The sequence below is a fragment of the Nothoprocta perdicaria genome, unplaced genomic scaffold (genome assembly GCF_003342845.1).
Source record: "Nothoprocta perdicaria isolate Ctin4 unplaced genomic scaffold, notPer1 scaffold_138, whole genome shotgun sequence".
NCBI lineage: Eukaryota > Metazoa > Chordata > Aves > Tinamiformes > Tinamidae > Nothoprocta > Nothoprocta perdicaria.
In genome coordinates, this window is record NW_020454516.1 from 1,004,075 (window position 1) to 1,023,055 (window position 18,981).

The following is an 18,981-nucleotide window of genomic DNA, read 5'->3' on the forward strand; positions in this document are numbered from 1 at the left end:
CCCCGAGCTTTAATTAGCAGGGCTGGTCCACAGAGCTTTAATTAGGGCTGGTCCGCGGAGCGGGAAGGGCTCGGTCGGGCGCAGGCTGAGCTGCTCTTTGGGGTAATAACAGCCCGTTTTGGGGAGACAAGGCGCTCTCCCATCCCTCTCTCCATGCACACTCCGGGTGTTTTCCCCACTTGGTTTTGGTGCCGGTGAGTGACCAGGGCCATGTTGAGGAGGTGTTGGTCGTGCTCGGCTCCCCAATGCCGGAGAAAAGCGCCTTTATCCCCTTGAAATGCAGCCTGCCTCTTGGACACACAAGCGCCTCTCCAAAAACTCTGGATACCGTGTGGATATCACAGGGATTAACAGTCACCCACCTTTTCGTAGGAAAATGCTCAATATCCTCCAGAACACAAACATGCAACCACGCACACCTTTACATACGCATATATATATGTATATATGCATCCATATGCACAGCCAGGAGCTACAGGTTTTGGAGGGCTCAGCTTGGCTTCCAGTAGGAACGGGCTGTGGTTTGCAGCGCTGCCTTTGCTCCCCAAGCTCCTTCTGCTCCTTGCTCCGGGAGCGGCCGGCACACAACCTGCAGCAGCCCTGGAAGGAGCTGGAGCGCTGCCATGCACCTGGAGCATCCGCACGGATCCGCACGGATCCCAGGCTTCCAGCACCGCCCGAGACAAACCGCGGGCGTGAAGACAGCAGAGCGTGCCGGTTAAGAGCATAATTAAGGATAGTCTGCATGAAGTGCGTGCTATGTTGGCCATAAACCCAACAATTAGAGCGGTCTTAAAGTTTTAGAAGGCAATAAAATGAGGGGAGCTGAGGCTGCTGCTGGCTCCCTTAGCTGCTCCTTTTAGCTCCATGAAAGACCTGCAGTTAATCTCATCTCCCTCCATTCAGTATGTCATTAATGGGAACGAACCAGGTATTTTCACATGCTTAATTAGGATTTCTTCTGCTGGGAGGGGGCTGGTTTTAGCGGGGCTGGTTCGCTTTGAAGGGAGCATGCCCTGGTCCCCGGCACCGGCCGCCTGGGGATGTGCGGACGGATTTCTTCGGAGCGATGCGGGATTCGGTGGCTTGCAACTAGTGGGAGCCTCTGTGCGCTCCCATAAAGCCAAATCACAAAAAAAATAAACAGCTCTCGTGCGGAGGAAGCCCAGGCCTTATATGGAGCTCTCGCCGACGGACTTGAATGCCTCCCAAGTGTTTATCTGTCGGCACGGGTGCGAGCAAAGCTGCAGTCCACGCTTACGGAGGGAGACTGCAGGAAAGATTTTGCCGTAAAATTAAGGGCAGTGGTGGGCAGCCTTGAAATCTCGCCTTGTACCTTCCGTCCTAGTCCAGTAACTCTAGCGACACCACCAGTCTATGAAGCTTTTTTTTAAAATTTTAGCTTCTGTCCTAAGCCCCTTCGCGTCCGTAGCTCATTGGGAAGTGGGAGCTGTGTGGCGGGAGGATGCCGGGCTCTCCCGGGATGTTGTGGCTTTGATCACCTGGAAAGGCTGGCCAGGAGATTGCACTAGTGGAGCTCTGCCTGCCTTGCCAAGACCCTTCTGCTGAGCAAGGTCCTCTTGGCCCAGAGGAACGGAGGTGATTGCCCTTCTTGCTGTGGCAGGAGGAAGGAAACCAGCCCTTCATGCCATGTTTCAGTCAAAAAAATCCCCTCCTGACTTGTTTTCCCCAGCCCCTGAGCCCCCGTAAGTTATCTTGGCTGTAGGCAGATCCAGCTGCCAAGGCTCATCCCAAACCCATCTGCCTTCTCTCAAAGTCATGGAATGGTTGAAGTTGCAGTGGGCCCCTGGAGATCATCCAATCCAACCGCCCAGGTTGGGGACTCACGGAGCTTGGACTAGGTGCCCAGGATGTCCTGAATGAGCCCAGCCAGCCTGATTCTCCCCAAAAACCGTGCAAAAATAGGACTGTGACATTGCAGTTAGTGACATCTGCCCTTTCCACTGCTAGAAGTTCCAGCTAGTCATATGAGTGTTGGACACTGGGATAGAATTGCGGTTTTTGAGAGGTTGTGAGAGGTTATAAAAGAGCTGTAGGTTGAGATTCCTGCATGGATAGGGTAAGGAAATCCTGGCGGCTCCGTGCCCTGCTGCCACGTGGCTATAAAGGGCAGGGATCGTAGCTGAAGAACCTGAATTTCATACCTAGGCATCCACCAGTGTTCAATTACAAGCCTGGAGAAATCACTGAGGGGTGGGAGAAGCACACAAATAATAAGTCGAAATCCAAAACGCGCCGAGTCGTTGCTGGTTTCTTAACAAAGTGGCTGAAGATGCCTTGCAGCGTTACCTGTGGGAAGGCCAAAGGCTCCGAATGCCTCTGTAAAAGGGTATGGTAAATCCCATGGGATGCTAAAGTGCAAGAGTAGATATTCAAAGGTGCCAGGAGAAGGAACTGTGTGTTTGCATGGTTGACTTCTGTGTTGCTCCTGCTTCAGAGAAGAGCTTGGTATTTACTGGAAGTTCTCCAGAAGGCAGTGAATGGAGTTAATATGAAAACAAGCCCAAATAGGAGCCTTTGGACAAGAAAAAGGTTGGGGCAGCAAGATATAGTTAGCTTTCTTTGTGTTTATCTGTTACTTGCTAATCTTCGAAGAACACATGGAAAAAGTACATAGGAGAAGAGAACAAAAACTACCCTGCATGGAAGCAGTTCAATTTGGCACAGCAGGAAATTAGCTGCGGTAATTTGCTTAATTCTGTGTATCTGGAAGGCAAGAGATTAGAGTTGCCACAGGTGAAAAGTGGGAATGATTTTTAGTTACAGAATGAAATATAACTGCGCCCATTTGTAAGCACACTTGTCTTGCTTCCTTTATTCTAGATATTCTAAAAACTCAGAGCAGAAATACTCTGAAAAGCCTGGCTTAGCACTGGGGTGATGAGCAGCATTCCTTACACGTGTGCAAGCTTTATCTGCAACAGAGATAAGCACCGGTTAAGGGCACGTCTCCAGGAAGTGCCTTCCTTCTGGTTAGTGCTTTGCCCATTACAAACCCTGGTCAAGGAGCCCAAAGGGTTTTCCTCGTTTTTCCTTTATCCAGGCTCATTTTGCTGCGAGGGCTGGAGGAAGGATCTGTGGTCTGATCCAGGTTACTCCGGCAACTTTAATTAGGAAGGATGAACAGTGGAGCCTTAAGCAGAAGGTTAAGGATTAGATGAGAGAGTATTTGGAGTATGTCTGAAGTCTATTTTAAATTTTTGGGAAGGATTTCAAGTGTGTGTGGGGTGTTAAATAGGGGAAGAGCAATGTGTGTCCTGTTTATTCAGAGTGCTTTGCCATCTGCGTACCATGAGTTCGGATCTGCGCGGCTGGTTTCTTAGCTCATAAAGTATGGTCATATCAGAGAAATAATCATTTGGATTTCACATGATAGCGGTTGGATTATAATGGAGGTGCAAAATAATGTTCCGCAACAAGAGGCAGTTTTTCCAAAGCGGGACTCGGTGGCTGTTTGAGGAAGAAAAAGGGATTTTGCGGTTTCTCAGCCCAGAAGAGCCAGCAGGAGCCTGAGCAGCTCTATGGGTGCTAAAATGTTCAGGAAACCAAAGGAAGCCTTTGGAAGGAAGTGTGTCTGTCTCCACCTTTTTTAGTTTGTGTTTCATGCCTCTTACTCCTTTGCTTGGGGCCGGTGTTGGTGGGAGCGTGCATGTCTCTTGGGTTCTTCTTTTGGTAGAGCTGCTCAGGACACGCAGATGGCTTTGTGTGTGTGTGCTTTTTTTGACCCATTTGATGTACAGTCCCCTGGATCATCTTCAGATCCCTCAGTTGCTTCCAGCAGTTTCATGCAAGGTTATGATGTGCTCACCAAGCTGGTTTAGAATCGGTGTGGTCCCAATGCCCGAGCCGCTTGCATCTGCACCCAGGTGGAGATGCATGTGCTGTTTTCCTGCAAGGAAAACGGGTGTCCCGCTTGTGGAGGAATTCCTGAGCATTGTTCTCAAGTTATTCCAGTGCTAATTCAATGGCAGAAGCTTTGAACTGCTTTGTCCCTGGGCTGCTTGGAGAAGCTCCTGCCTGGGGATGGCAGGACTGCTGCAGTCCAGCCCTCATAGGTCATTATGGGTTGAAAAGACCTTCCAGATCATCAAGTCCTGCTCCTGTTCCCTCTCTGCATGCCATGGGGGTGTTTAGGGAATGCTGCAGGGCTCACCCCATCCTGTAGGTCCGTGTCCCATACGGCGTGAGGGAAGGGGCTTCTGGCACCGATTGCCACCTGGATATTTGGAAACCCATCTGAGCTGTCCTGCTGCTTGGTGGCTTCCTTCCCAGGGAGACCATCCATTGCGGAGGTGGGCCCGCTATTCCCAGCAGGAACTCGGCGCCCGCCTTGGCAGCCGGCTCGGCGCCGCCTTAAATGAGCGGAGCAGAAGCGCTTGGCTGCGCCCGCGTGATGCTCACAGAAGGTTTTGTCTTGTTGCTGTTGCAGTGACAGCTACATTGTGCGAGTGAAAGCCGTGGTTATGACCCGAGATGACTCCAGCGGCGGATGGTTGCCGCAAGAAGGAGGCGGCCTCAGTAGAGTTGGCGTCTGCAAGGTCACCTACCCGGAGGGCAATGGAAGAAGTGGATTCCTGATCCACGGTGAAAGGCAGAAGGACAAACTGGTAATAGAACCTACCTCAAACTTTTGTCTTTTCCCATAGTGAGAATAACCCCAAATCTCATGCTATTGTGTTCTTGTGCAAGTTATTTTGTTATCGTTATTGGAAAAAAAGCAGTGCCAGATTGCACAAAACAATCCCACACGTGTCTAGAAGGTCATTGAATTGTCACCTCTTGCTATCTAGGTTGTGGTGCGGCCACCTGGGGTTCGCAGGTAAATGTCCCACCTCCATGTGCACAGACCCCCTTTTTGGTGCCCGCAGGAGGGCCCCGTGTTTTCCGAGGACGTGCCCGGGGTCTGGGAGCCGTGGAGTGAAGTGTGGAGGCTCCTGAAGGCAGCCACGTTGCGCTGAGCACGGGACTGGAGCTCGCGGAGCGGGCACGCGACGACGACGAGTCGTCTCTCGAATTGACGCGCTCGCTCGCGTCTGGTGGCTGGCTTCCTAAAAAGGGGCACTTTCTTGCACAGATAGAATTCACAGAGCCTTTTCCCCATGCCTCGAGACCGCGGTGGATGTCACGTTTTGCTGCCCGCTTTCACACATGTGATCCCTCTGAAATTTGCTCCTTGTGGCATTGCCCGGTGCCGGGGCAGCAAAAGGCCTGTCCCAGCTGAGGCATACATGGTCCTGCTTTCCAAGGACCGGCCTTTCAAAGGTGTCTCCAGCACAGCTCGTGTTTGCACCACTCTGTTCTTCAAGATGCTTTTCCGTGGGTGTTATTTATGAACCGTGCTTATGCTTTTTGAGCAAGGGGGCAAGCCCAGCAAAGTGTCCCCATTCCCATGAAGGCTCCTTGTCTAAGGACATGCCTACGAGCCTAAGGAACGCCTAAGAGCGCTTGGGCCGGTGTTCAGCATGGCAGCGTTGGAAACGAGCGCTCGGGGAGGATGAGGAGGAGGAGGAGGGATGGTGGGGAGGTGACAGAGCCTCCCACAGCCGCTGCCAGAGGACACACTTCCCTCTGTGGAGTGGGATGACGGAGCGAGGAGGTTCTCACGCTGCTTGCTTGGCGTGCGCTGGTGGGAGGCGAGCAGGGCCCTACCCAACGGGCGCCCAAGCGTTGGAGGTGCCGCCATCCACCCTCACCATGGGTTGGTAGCGGAGGCGGCGATGGCGGGACACCAACGGGCCTCTCCCTCGCAGGTGGTGCTGGAGTGCTTCGTGAAGAAGGACCTGGTCTACACCAAGGCCAACCCCACCTTCCACCACTGGAGAGTAGACAACCGCAAGTTCGGGCTCACCTTCCAGAGCCCCGCGGACGCGCGCGCCTTCGACAGGGGCGTGCGCAAGGCCATCGAGGACCTCATCGAAGGTATGGAGATGGGAGTGGAGCAGGGGGCTTGCAGAGATGGACCACCAGGCCCCCAGTTATCCATCCCTCCCATCCCAGTCCATCAGGATCACATCCCGCAACTCCTATCTCTGGTGCTTTCTCCATAGACTTGCTTTCAATGTGAGGAACCACCGCTTAAACAAAAGGCCAGGCTCTCTCAGGCCCCCGCGTACAGCAGAATCTGTTTTCTACCAAGTTTGTTAAATTCAAAGTACAAATTCCTGCATGGGCCTAAAGAAAGCTTTGCTTTGGTTTGTTTTTACAGTAATTGGTTCTGCCTGCGGCTGCTTAGTCAAGTGGTAGCCCTTGAAGACTTTGTCGGGGGGTTGGCCTGTTTGTTTGTTTGTTGCTTTTGTTCTTTTTTTCTTTTAATTCCGTGAGAAATGCGTTTGAATTGCCTGTGCTTTGAAGTCGTCCTGAGTCTTTCCTTTCCTCATTTCGCGGCATCTTGCTGCCGCTCTGATTCCCTACTTCTCCTTTCACGGCTCCACGTGGGGTTTTGCTCCCGTTTTAACCACTTGACAGGGAGACCCGAGCGGTCTGAAGCCGTTCTCCTCCTCACCCTGTACCACTGGAATATTCTGATAGGTAACAATTACCTTTCAGGAATCAAGCATTAAACTTCACCTGCTTTTATAGGCAGCCTAGGGTTTTGGGTGCCCTGACCTAGTTTTAACTCCTTATTGATAAGCATTAACCCCTGCATTGCTTCCTGTAGTATCAGAAATATCCCGGTTTTATGCACAAATGCAGTAACCCTACATAGCTCTGTAGAGAGAGCCTGAATCTTGTTCTTATTTGGAAGTTGGTAGAGCAAACGGTGTGAGGTTTTCACAGGGCTTGCAGTTTAAGTGGGCCTAGCTCTGCACATCTTCAGGGTACGCAACCAAAAGCAGCCAGGACTAGTGCAGGTAGCAGTATATAAAGCACACCTTTAAAATATTTTCCAGAATGAAGGTGATATTTTGCTTTGTTTGAGCACATCCCAACTGTTATTAAGTGTAACAGTGGACTTTGGTTAAAAATCATCTATTTTTTTTTCTAACTTTAGGGTTTTCTACCTTTTTCTTGCTGCCCAAGACTTCCTGTGCAGCCTCATGGATTGCGGTTCTCAGAGGCTTATAGGTGTTAAATTATAAATGCATGCACTTCCAAAGCAAACAGACAAACAGAAAAACAACCCAAAATTTCAATGTTCTCCTATTAAAAATGTAGTGTTAAAGGAGGCTAGAGGGAGGGTCTCTGGGTACAGTTTCCCACTTTCCCAGGTCATTGCCAGGCAGATAATCAGAACTTCAGCTCAGTATTTCATTCTTGCGTATGGTTTTACAAATTTCGGCTCCTTTTAAATGCTCTGCTTATCCAGAGAAAGATGGTTCTCTGATGAATAGCTAATAAAAGAGAAGACCTTGAGAATATTTGCTTACTTCCTAGATTACGAGAAGAAGAAAGCAACCTAACAGTTCCCCTCCAAAGGGAGCTTTATTTTTAAGTGTCAAGTCATTTTTTCCCTAATTTTAAGGAAGACACATTTTCTTAATGTATCAAAGGGAGCTTTATTTTTAAGTGTCAAGTCATTTTTTCCCTGTTTTTAAGGAAGACACATTTTCAACTGAAGAACAGCTTCCATATCGTTTCTTGACGGCTGAGGCTCTGGTCTCGAGCACTGATCACTATGTGGCTTTATCATTCCTCAGAACTGGAAGTGTTCTGTAATTGGAAATGCTGATTGCTATTTTTAGCGTTGCCAATTAGCATTGGCAGCCACACAGTTACATGTCAAGAAGCACTTTTGGATTTTACCTTTCCAGCCCCGCTGGCACTGGAGGACTATTTTCTTCCTTAATCTCACCCATTCATTCAGTGCTCTCCACCGCCGCGATCGAGTTGAGGCGGTGGAGAGTTGGGCTCCAGGCACGCAGCAGTGCTCGGAATACAAATGTACCAGGCTAATGAAGCTCCACGACGGAGCTGCATGGAAATTACGTGTTTTTAAAAAGCTCTTTCCTCCTAGGATCCACTACGTCGTCGTCCACGCTTCACAACGAGGCGGAGGTCGGGGATGACGACGTCTTCACGGTGAGTGCGGCGCCCGCGACGTCGTGGTTGGCACGGGCGGCTTTGAAAGGGCTCCTTTTATTGCTCGGAATTCCGGCCTCCGTCGTGTTTGTTTAATGGAAGCACATCCTCTGCGGGAGGTAAACTTTTGCCCGCCTCTTACCCGCAGCAAGAGCGTGGGGTTTGTGTTGGCTTCCCGTCGTCGTGTGAGAAGCACGAGGGAGCAGGGCAGAGGTTTCCAGGGCTAGACCTGAGCAAGTAATACCCTCACGTTGATCCGAGCTGGTCCGAGTGATGCTTACACCCCTCTCCTGCTCCCTTTCTCGCCTTAAGGCGCATCCTACAAACCGGGATAAGTGCGTGCTTCCCAGGGGTGTCCTGAGGGAAGCAAAACTTGGAGCAGTTGCCTTTATGGTAGGGACAAAAACCAACTGGAAGGTGTTTAGTTGTGCACATGGGCAAAGGATGCTCGCACGTGAGTTTTCCAGCTGGAGGAATGAACAGTCGTGTGCAGCCTTCCTGCTCGGCAGCACCGGGAGCGGGAGCAGGGAAGGAGCGAGCAACCCGGGTTTAGTTTGTGGCAGTGCCTAAAACGCGCTTGGGAGCTTTCCTGAAGCGGGAGGAGATGCCGGGAGGGCTGGGGCGGGATGTCCTGACGAGGACCAGCAAACGTGTCCAGGCTCTGCCTTGCACAGCCTGGCTTAAAGCCTTCCTCTCCGCCTGTTCCTGCATCTTCAGGGCCTCGAGGATCAGGGGTTGCTCCTGCGGCCATCGTGATCAGACCTGTCGTGATTTTTAGAAGCTTTTTTTTTTTTTTTCCCCTTGATCTTTCTTCTCTTTTTTTATTTCCCTGGGTTTTCATGACAACCTTCAGCTCTTTGAAGTTCCTGACTACCCATTTATCCGGGAATCCTGGTGTATGATGGCAGAGCTTGAAATCTTCCGAAGCCAAAAATAACACGCTGTAATGCGGAGGGTTTTTAAACGAGAACGATTGATAGAGATGTGACTTTTTTTAAAAAAAAATCTTTTTTTCCTTCTTCAGTTTTACTCTTTCTTGCACTTTTTTCTCTTGTGCATAGCAGCCCGTTTGGTCACCCTTGCACGCAGCATCTGCCACCACCATTTCCATACTCCCCATACACCCTTCCCCAGTCTCAGCAATAGGCTGCTGAGGGGCTGGATTTTCCCTCATTTTGCCCTGTTTTAGAGACCCAAAACGTTCGTTCTTTCAGTTGCTTACCGTCTTTATTAGCGTCTCCCCAGTCCTCCCCCTCTCCCACACGCAGGGCTGAGCGGAGCCGCGTGCAGCAGCGTTTGCAGAAGTATCTGCAGGATTGAGTCATTTGCTCAGCCCTTCTCGCCCCTCGGAAAAGCGCTGCCGCTGCGCTGCCATCTCTCATGTACTTGCTCCAAGCTCCGGCCTCTCCTCGAGGATGTTTCTCAACGGTCACAACAAGCCCAAACTCCACATTTCTTGCACGGCTTTACCGAATCCCCCGGTATTTGGTAACTACTGAATTTCGTAGCGTTTTGTAGCATGCATCATTGGCAGAGTATCATCCTAACCAAATTCCCTTGTCGTGTTTAATCCCTGGTTGTGATATTCCTTATTGATGGAAATGGGATTTTTGTGCTGTCCCTGGTCTTGATGACTTTGCTGCCATCCTGCATGCATGTTTTTGTGCACATACACAACTGCTATGGCATCTGCTTTGTGGTTCATAACCTAGCACCCTGCCTCTCACTCCAGCACACCTCGGTGGCCGTCGTTCTGCAATGCAGTTTCTATCTTCAAAAAACAGGACTTTGCCATCTAGTACCTTTTTGGTGAATCAGACCTGTAGTTAGCAAGCCCATGGACACGAACCCCTGCTCGGGAAGCTGTAGCAGCAGGAAACGAAAGCGTGTAGAAACAAATGTCACCCACTTCGGGGAAAACGCACTTATTTCTGAAACGCAATCTCCATTTAGAAGTTTTAACAATGTGTAGTTGTGTTTCTTTAATTCCAAATCCTCAGTAGAGCCCATAAATGTTTTCCATATGTTAGCAAATAGATTTCTCCCGTCTTGTACGTTATAAATCATCCTCTCAAGAGATGCAATCTGAGTAAGACTAGCCATCCGTTCTGTGTCCGTCGGGGGAAGCGTTGTCTTTGCAATGGCCTGAGATTGCTCTGTTTGTCTTCATCAATCTAGCCCGCATCTTCAGGCTTCTTTAATTAACATTCATTCCAGAAATAACATTTAATAGGGAACAAATATATCCCGTACTTCCTCAGCCACAAGATTTGCCGTATAATTGAGTTCTTGGGCAGAATTTTCCCTCAATCTACACTTTTACTTTCAATTAGAGCTAATAATCCCATGAAGGGAAGAACGTGAATTGAGTCCAAGGAAAGAAAGGTCAATGTCTTCCAGAGCCTGCGGCGTGCCGGTCTCGCGGAGCGAGCCATCGGGAAAGCAGAGATGTCACAGAGATGTGATTTTTAAAATACTAATTTTTATGAAAAAAAGAGAATCTTCCAGCTGTAGAATCAAAAACCAAGAGTGTCTGAGCTGCAGGTTTAGGTTTGCAGACCCTCAACCCGCTGTTTCTTCTGTGGACTTGGTACCTGCTGCCTTGGCCTCCAGCGTTGGCCTCTGTTCTCCAGCTTTACGAAGGGGAAAACGGGTCCCTGCTGCACTAAGGTGACGGGGACCGATGTTGCTGCCACTGGCACCACCCTTCTCCTCCTAGGTGCACCTCGCTTTTCTGGGAATGGGGATCCTTGCAGTTGGATTTACATGGAGCTTGCAACAGGGCGCTTCGGATGGGTGTTTGCACCACCCAGCTGGGTGCTTGGGGGGATCCTGCACCCCTTTTTCTCCTCCACATGGGGACGGAGCCCTTGGAAGTTTGGAGGCTCGGAAGTTTGGAGGCTGCTGATGCTCCCTCAGTACTCACACACAATTGCCCATTCTCCGCAGCTGATTGCAGCAGATGTTAACGTTACGCTCTTCCTCACATCTCTTAGCGGTTTCATAATTAAAAAAACAGCTTTCTCCCGCTGCCTTGCCATGAAACCTTTTCCCTACTTTCATCTCCCATGCGGGCCTCAAGTGTGTTGCAGCCTCACGATTAAAATGTATAAGATTTATGTTGGATAGATAAACACTAAATCTTAACTTCTTGCTGGCGTGGTCCTTCCACATTCAGATGGTTCTTTTAAGGAACGGCTGTAGCTCTTTAAAGTAGATTCGCAGAAAGCCAGTCCAGTTTGAATGTATTGTAGATTGGATAGATGTTTGGAATATATTTGCAAATTCCTGTAAGCTCTGTGCAGGGTTAGAGCATCTCTCATCCCAAGAATCCACCACAAACGGCGGTGCTGAGAATAGAAAAGCAGTTGGTCCCGAGCCTCCCTTCGTGAGTGAGCAGGAGCAAGAGTTTGCAGTTGCCTTTTCCTTAGGATGAAGATGCAGCAGCAGAAAGCAAAACTGCCTTTGGAAGAGCAAGGTCCTTACGGATGTTGGGATGCATCCGCTGGTGTCACCTTGAGTGAGTCCATCCTGTTCTGTGCAGCCAAGCATGAGGTTCCTCCTGTTTTCCTACCAGGAGCAGAAGCAGAGGTAGCTGGCACCAGAATAGGGGAAAAAGCCCTGAATATCCAGCCATTTTAAAACTAGGTTTGTTTAAATCCCTTTTATCTTTCCTTTTCCAGGTCCACTATGCACACAGCAAATCAGTGTCAGTTGGTGGGAAGGCAGAGCAACACTCAGAGAGGTTTTTCAGGAGGGAAAATTGATTGTAAAAATGGTCTCTGATCATCAAGATGGTCTCTGATCGTCAAGAAGCTCCTGCTTATTTTAGGTTCCATCAGGAATTCAGCTGCTTATTTTCTTGCTGTTTCTTTTCTGCCAATACAAGCAAGCTGAAGTTGCCATCGAATGAGGCCGCTGCTGAGGTCTGGGATGGTACTTGCTATTTCCTTTACTTTTTCGGAATTGAAGGGATAATTCTGATCTACTTCAGCCTGTAAATTGTCCTCATTCGCTCGCAGCTTGCTGTGTGCATAGAATAAATGATGAGGGTTATTGTGGTGTGGAAGCTGGGAATATGCACGTTACATCAGATTTGTTTATCCCCAAGTATATTGCAGATTCATGAGATGTAAATGACCTGAAGAACTAAGATGAACTGAGTAAAGATAACAAATTGCTAGAAAGAAGCTTTTTTTTTTTTTTTTTTTTTTTCAAAATTTAGGTATTATTTTTTGCTTTCAGGTTCATTTCTGGTGGGTAGGACAGATTCTTGATCCAAGCGAGCAGAAACATGCAATTCAGCTCAATGCACGGAGCTTCGGTTGCTTTGGCACTGTTTCAGTTTAGGTCTTCAAAACTTTTTTTTTTCTCATTTTCTTTTCTTTCTTTTCTTTTTCATTTGAGCCAAACTGTCCCTTTTTTACTGCATGCAGTATTTGAATTTCTGAGCCCTTTGCAAAGACAGGGCTGCCAAAAAAAAAAAAACTTTGGTATTTTATTCACAACTAGACCCAAAAGAAATGATGAGATGTTGCGCTGCGATAATGCAAATAAAAAAAATAAGCAAAGAACAGCCCTTTCCTGCAAATAGCAGCCTTCCTTGTGCCATTTGGGGTGTATGTGTGAAGAAAGGCAAGGAGCATCTGCAGTGCAATAACAAATTATTAAGCAGATAATATCTAGATTGCGCTCTTTCGAGTCTCGCTATCGTGTAGTTCTGACTTAGCTAATTATAGCAGCAATTTGGATGCGTTGAACTGTTTTGCCGAGGGTAGGAATTTTTTCTTGTCGCCATCCTTTCCCTAAAGACCATTTTTTATAGTGTCTTTTGTGGCTCCATCCCATTCCCACCTGCAAACACCGTTGGTTCTGCAGCGGGAATGGGATATATATCCTGCAGGAAGCCCAAATCCCGTCTTTTGTTAGGAGGAGACTTCCTTAGAGCTGTGGCTTGCCATAACTTGAAAGTGATTTTATTTTATAATTTTAAAAATATTTTTATAATTTATTTTATTTATAACTTGGCGTGATTTTATGCTCATTTTGCCCCTTTTCTCCCGCTCCAGCAGCTAAAAGGCAGTTTTGTTAGGGTTTTTCTTGCTATTTTCTCTGCTTTAACACCCGATTTCCTCCCCGCCTGGGCTTGAACGACCCCTTTTCCAGGGATCCTCTCCCCCTGCGCCTTGCCGAGGTTCCTGGAAGCAAAAGCAGAAGCGATTGCAGCTTCATCCATCCCTGGCCCTCGCTTCCAAGAAGGAAGCCCGGAATAAATAAGCGCCGCTGCATTTTTGAAGCAAAGCCTGGCATATTTGCAGTGCCTGCAAAGAGGGGTTTCTAAAAGTTTGCAGCAGCTGTTGGGTTCTATTTCGGCGCCGGATTCCAGCGAAAATAGTGGGAACGGCGAGAACTGGGTGAATAAATGACCCCGCACCGAGCCTTAAAATATCCCCCGTCTGCTGGGGGGAGTCTGCGTTTGACTGCGGTTCTCCCCACGGGTAATTAAGTGCTTTATACCCGAGGCGTGTGCCCCTGAGTTTAGAGGCTAAAGAGTTTAATTTGTACACAGCAAAGACATTAATGATGGATTAGCTGCACAAATTCTTTTAGCTCCGCTAATCTAGCTTTTGTTAGCTTTTTTTTTTTTTTTTTTTTTCCTCCTTTTTCCTTAATCTTATTTCCCCCTGCTTGGAAATATCCGTACAGCGGAGCTGAGGTTTGGCACTGCCTAATGTGGCACCATCTGTTCCCGTCGCGCTGAGCGATGTAAATAAAAGTAAATAAAAGTAAAGTAAAACAAAGTAAAATAAAATAAAATAAAATAAAATAAAATAAAATAAAATAAAATAAAATAAAATAAAATAAGGATTGAATACATTTTAAAATAGAGTAATTGTTAAAATAGAATTAATTAAAATAGAATTAATTTTAAAATAGACTAGAAAATGAAATGAAATGAAATGAAATGAAATGAAATGAAATGAAATGAAATGAAATGAAATAGCAGAGAAATTAGCTCGCCTTCATATTGGTACTTATGTAAATGGGGACTAGGAAGCAGTCCAAGCGTTTGAGAACTTGTAGCCCTCTTTTGCCTGGAGAATCCGGATCGGTGCTGTTCGTGAGTGTTGTGCGCGGCCGTCTTGTCTCGGAGCCGGGCTGGAATGGGACCAAACGGAAGCTTTTCCTTGGACTTGCTCTTAGGGCTGGGAACTGCATCCGTTGGAGCGTCTCTGACATCCAGGGAGCTGCTTTCCTGAAGGACATCCCAGGCTGCAGTATAAATGGTCCGGAGCGACATAAAATAGGCAAATATGAGAAAAACATTTTCTTCTGTGGATTCTTTTTCTTCCAGACAAGTTAAAAGCTTGTGTCCCGCAGGCAAAGCAAAAAGATTCCCCATTAGGAACGTTTTTTTCCTTCTTTTGATATTTAAATGATCTGGCCTTGTCAGATGGGCTCTCCAAGACATATAAGGCGCTTAGGGATGGTGTGGAAATGCAAATTGTTTCCCTTTTAAATTTCCTGGAATAGAGAGAAATGGGAGTTGTGAGAGGAGCGCTGCCCTCGCCGGCCCGGGGTACGTGTCCCTGCACCTGGAAAAACGAAGCAGGAGGAGCAAGGGAAGAGCTGTCCTTGCAGGACGCAGCCCAGGGCCGTCTGGCCGGTCATTATTCTGTGCTGAAGTCTGTGCGAGTTTAATTCCCACCCATCCCAAATAGCTCTCAGAGCTCGGTCTTATCCTTAGCCTAAGTCTGGCTGGTCTCATCCTTAGCCAGAATTCCTAATACAACCAGCCACGACCCCCCAGTTAATGTTGAAGTCGCTCTTGCAGCACCCTCGGGTTTGGGTTGGTTCCTTCATCTGGCTACTGGGCGCATTTTCAGGAGCTTCTCATCAAAAAATCGTGGAGCATTTGAAGGAATCACATTGGCGGGGCTGCAGAAAAGCCTCCCCTGTCTCCCCTCGCCACCCTGCTCCCCAAGACGCTCCGCGGGGCCCAAAAGCCCCATCGCAGACACCACCAGGGCTGGCTCTGTGCAGGCACCCGTGCCATCATCTCGTGCCCGCGCTGGATTCCTTGGTGATCCGGAGGCATCTGCATCATCCTGGGGCTTTGCCGCGGTGGAAGTGTCCTCGCTGAGGTGGGACAGAGGGGACCAGAGGCAATGGTGAGGAATGGGGTGCATCAGAAGGTGCCACAGGGCATAGCCTGCTGTGTGTCACGTGGAGGTGCTCTCCTCACTTGCATCTCTTTGGGCTTTGCTGGTACATATATATACATATCTATTGATTTTACCATCCATTTCTCCAACATTGTGATATTCTTGAGTGTATTTTAGGGCCAGCTTTCATCTACTGATGCCCGTGATTACCTGGGTGGCATCAGGGAACTTTGCCACCTTGTTCTTGTAACTCATTGCTCTTCTAACCATTGTCACAGGGAGCATTCCCATCCTTTTTGTCCCCAATCCATCAAGCCCTCATCCCAGTGCGTGGATTTTGAAGTGTCCCCCTTCAAAGAGACCGGACAGGCTGCCCTTGCAGGCACAGGTGTTTAAGCCCCAGATGTGACATAAGTCTAACAAAGTACAAAGTGGGGCTAGATGCAACCCAACGGTCCAAAAACTGGTGCCATTTACACGTCGTAGGTGTCATTTAAGCCTCTCAGGAGATGTTCCACACAAAGAGCACTTGTGGATGTGACAGAGAGATGTGTCTGGTGCAGTTCATTGGAAAACAGTATTTGTAGGCTGCATTCTTGACAAGGAGAAGAGGCTTTTGGGTAAAACCAATGTTTTGGAAAGAGAAATAAAGATATTTGAAGGTGCTGGTGTTGGCATTTTACCACGTGGTATTTTGCCCCTTTGCAGTTCTTGTTGAGTAATGACATAATTAATTCACCTAAGGAAAGTGAGCTAGGAATATATAAACCCACAGGAAGAACCGGTCATTGCACATTAGAGATTAGTGGCCACGTGAGAGAACAACCAAAGTGGCAGCTCCCAAGGAAAGTGGGCTGGGAAAGCAGCTTGTGGTGCCCTGGAGCCCAGCAAGCGCCTGGCGAGGAGCTCGGAAAGGACTTCCCGACTCCGCGGGACTCCTGTGGGTTGACGAAAAGTGCGGAGTTTTGTCATTCCTTGGGGAGAGGAGTTGGGCTTCGCTGCTGGCCCGGCAGCACATCTGCCTCTTCCAGGAGTTTTGTGGGAAGCGAACCGGAGCTGTTGGGTTTGGGTGCTGGCCGCGGTGGCGGCGGGAGCTGTGACAGCCCTTCCCTCCCTCTCGAACGCAGTACGCGACCGACAGCTCCTCCAACTCCTCCCAGAAGAGGGACCAGCCCGTGCGCGCGCTGGCGTCTCCGGCGTCCTGCGAGCACCGAAGGATCTGCACCCGGAGCCACCTGCACGACCATTACAGCTCTGACCACTACCACCTCGAGCAGGTAAGGGGCTCTGGGCCTGCACGGAGAGGACTGTGCTCATGGCTCAGGGTACAGAAATCCTGTGTCCCCAGCCTCCTTCAGAGGATACCCTGCCCTCCTCCCCTGCCCCTTCTCAACCAGCTTTAAAAGGCTTTTTTGATATTTGTAGATGGTTGGTTGGTTGGTTGGTTGGTTGGTTGGTTGGATGGATGGATGGATGGATGGATGGTTGGTTGGTTGGTTGGTTGGTTAGATAGATAGATAGATAGATAGATAGATAGATAGATAGATAGATAGATAGATAGATAGATAGATAGATATAGATGGATGGATGGATGGATGGATGGATGGGTGGGTGGGTGGATGGATGGATGGATGGATGGATGGATGGATGGATGGGTGGGTGGGTGGGTGGGTGGATGGATGGATGGATGGATGGATGGATGGATGGATGGATTCATTTGGTGTTGCCTGGTACTTTGTGCAGTTGACTGTGGCAGCTCTGTGGTGGTTGCATGGATAGAAACACGTGGTGATGGTCCAGCTGCACCCGGGAACTGGTGACTCCCTGGTACCCGGGTTGTGGTTATTGCTTTGTCCCCGGGTTGTGGCTGTTGCCCTGGGCCTGTTTTCTCTCAGAAAGCTGGAACGTGGGCAGAAGCAGAGCTTGCACCCTGCTCCTGCAGCGGGTGCCATTGCACCGATTCCCTAGTTCTCCCAGTCTCAGCAAAATGAAGCCCGCATGGCCACAAAGTACCGGCTTTTTCGTTAAGCCCACGAGCAGAAGGTGATGCCGAGATGAATCCCGGGTGCAGTACCTGATTTTCGGTGTGTTTTCTGCCTTTTGCCCGCGTCCGCAGTCAGTACCGCGGTCCTACCGGCACGTCAACTTCCCGGATGACGACGAGGAGATCGTGCGCATCAACCCCCGGGAGAAGATCTGGATGACGGGCTACGAGGACTATCGCCATGCCCCGGCGCGAGGCAAGAGCTTCGACCCCGACGACGTGGACTCCTACGTGCGCTTCGCCAAAAGCGAGGCCTCCAAGCACGAGTACACCTACCCGTACGTAGACAACTCGGACTTTGACCTGGGCGAAGACATCAAGGGTGCTGTGATAAAGACTCAACCTGTCAAGTTCAAGCCCAGGCGGAAGGAAGACGGCGAGCGATCGCGCTGCGTCTACTGCAGGGACATGTTCAACCACGAGGAGAACCGCCGGGGCCAGTGCCAGGATGCTCCGGACCGCGTCAAGACTTGCATCCATCGGGTGAGCTGTATGTGGTGCGCGGACACGATGCTCTATCACTGTATGTCCGACCCAGAAGGAGACTACACGGATCCTTGCTCGTGCGACACCAGTGATGAAATGTTTTGCCTCCGGTGGATGGCCCTTATCGCCTTGTCCTTCATCGCTCCCTGTATGTGCTGTTACTTGCCGCTCCGGGCTTGTTACCACTGTGGGGTTATGTGCAGGTGCTGCGGCGGGAAGCACAAAGCTGCTGGATGACTCCGGAGGAGCTGCAGGCGCCACGTTTCGTCCTGGAGCCCGAGGAGCGCGTTGCTTTGGGAGCATCGAGGTGACACGCGTGGACGCAGCCGCACCGCGGAGCCCGCCGCCTCCGCGCCGCGTCCCTTTGCTCATCGAGCGTGCTAACCAACCCATCTACAGCGTAGACTTTTGTACTATTAACCTGTAATCAAGCAGACTGTCTTGTACATGTTTCTACTATGATTTTTCTTTTCCAGTTGAAGGGAGTTGGAGGGAAGACCTGCTCGCAGTGGCGGCGGCTCGCAGCCCGGCTCCCGGCTGCGTCCGTCTCGGCGGCGCCGCGAGCCCCGCGCGCTCCGAAGATGCTCTAACTTGCAGTCAGGTTGTTGTGTGTCTGCAGGGTGGACTGGTAACAAACTTGTACCACAACACAGTATTTCTGTCACTGGTTTTCTTTCCTTTTTTTTTTTTTTTTCCCACTTTTTGTCCTGTTTTCAAGCCGAAATAGCCACCTAAGCTGCAGTTTCTCCTTTAGAGTCCATCGTCATTTCCTTCAGCAAACGTTTTAAGTTATTTCTTTGTTCTTAAGCAGAAAGCAAGGCTCAGCTACCGTAGTCACGTAACCTTGAGAATCTGGGAGTTCTCCTTACCTGTAATCATTTCAGACCGCCGCTTGAAAGGGAAACTTAAATTTTAGGGTGCTTTTCCCTAAATAGCATTGGGGAAAAAAAAAAAAAAAAAAAAGAGAAAAAAAAAGATGTGTTTGCGGAGTTCTGCCCAAAAGAGGGGAACTTCTTCGTTAGCCAGCGTAGTGATTTGAGAGTAAAACACTAAGATTGTGGAGAGCGACGTGAGGCACCCTCAGCCTGAAGCCGGGCCAGCTCTGCGGAAACGCCGCATGCGGAGGTGGGAAGGAAAAGCCCTGTTCATTTATTGGCTCCAAAACCACCTTTTTGCGTGTCCGGGGGAGGGTATGAAGCGCAAAGCCGGGCTTTAGCCGCCGCCTCCCCGCAGTCGCGGTCCTGC

The 18,981-nt window shown here is 49.4% G+C and overlaps 1 protein-coding gene across 2 annotated transcripts in view; it reads left to right on the plus strand.

Moving 5' to 3' along the window:
* SPRED2 (sprouty related EVH1 domain containing 2) overlaps positions 1 to 18,419 on the plus strand; it is a 40,040-nt gene extending 21,621 nt beyond the window's left edge. For both annotated transcript variants that reach the window (XM_026034008.1, XM_026034009.1), the window contains exons 2-6: positions 4,451 to 4,628; positions 5,772 to 5,940; positions 7,976 to 8,040; positions 16,334 to 16,483; positions 17,323 to 18,419. In XM_026034008.1, the coding sequence (XP_025889793.1) occupies positions 4,451 to 4,628; positions 5,772 to 5,940; positions 7,976 to 8,040; positions 16,334 to 16,483; positions 17,323 to 17,973 (1,213 nt within the window). In that variant the 3' untranslated portion in view covers positions 17,974 to 18,419. The remainder of the gene's footprint in view (positions 1 to 4,450; positions 4,629 to 5,771; positions 5,941 to 7,975; positions 8,041 to 16,333; positions 16,484 to 17,322) is intronic.
* The last annotated feature ends 562 nt before the right edge of the window (positions 18,420 to 18,981 follow it).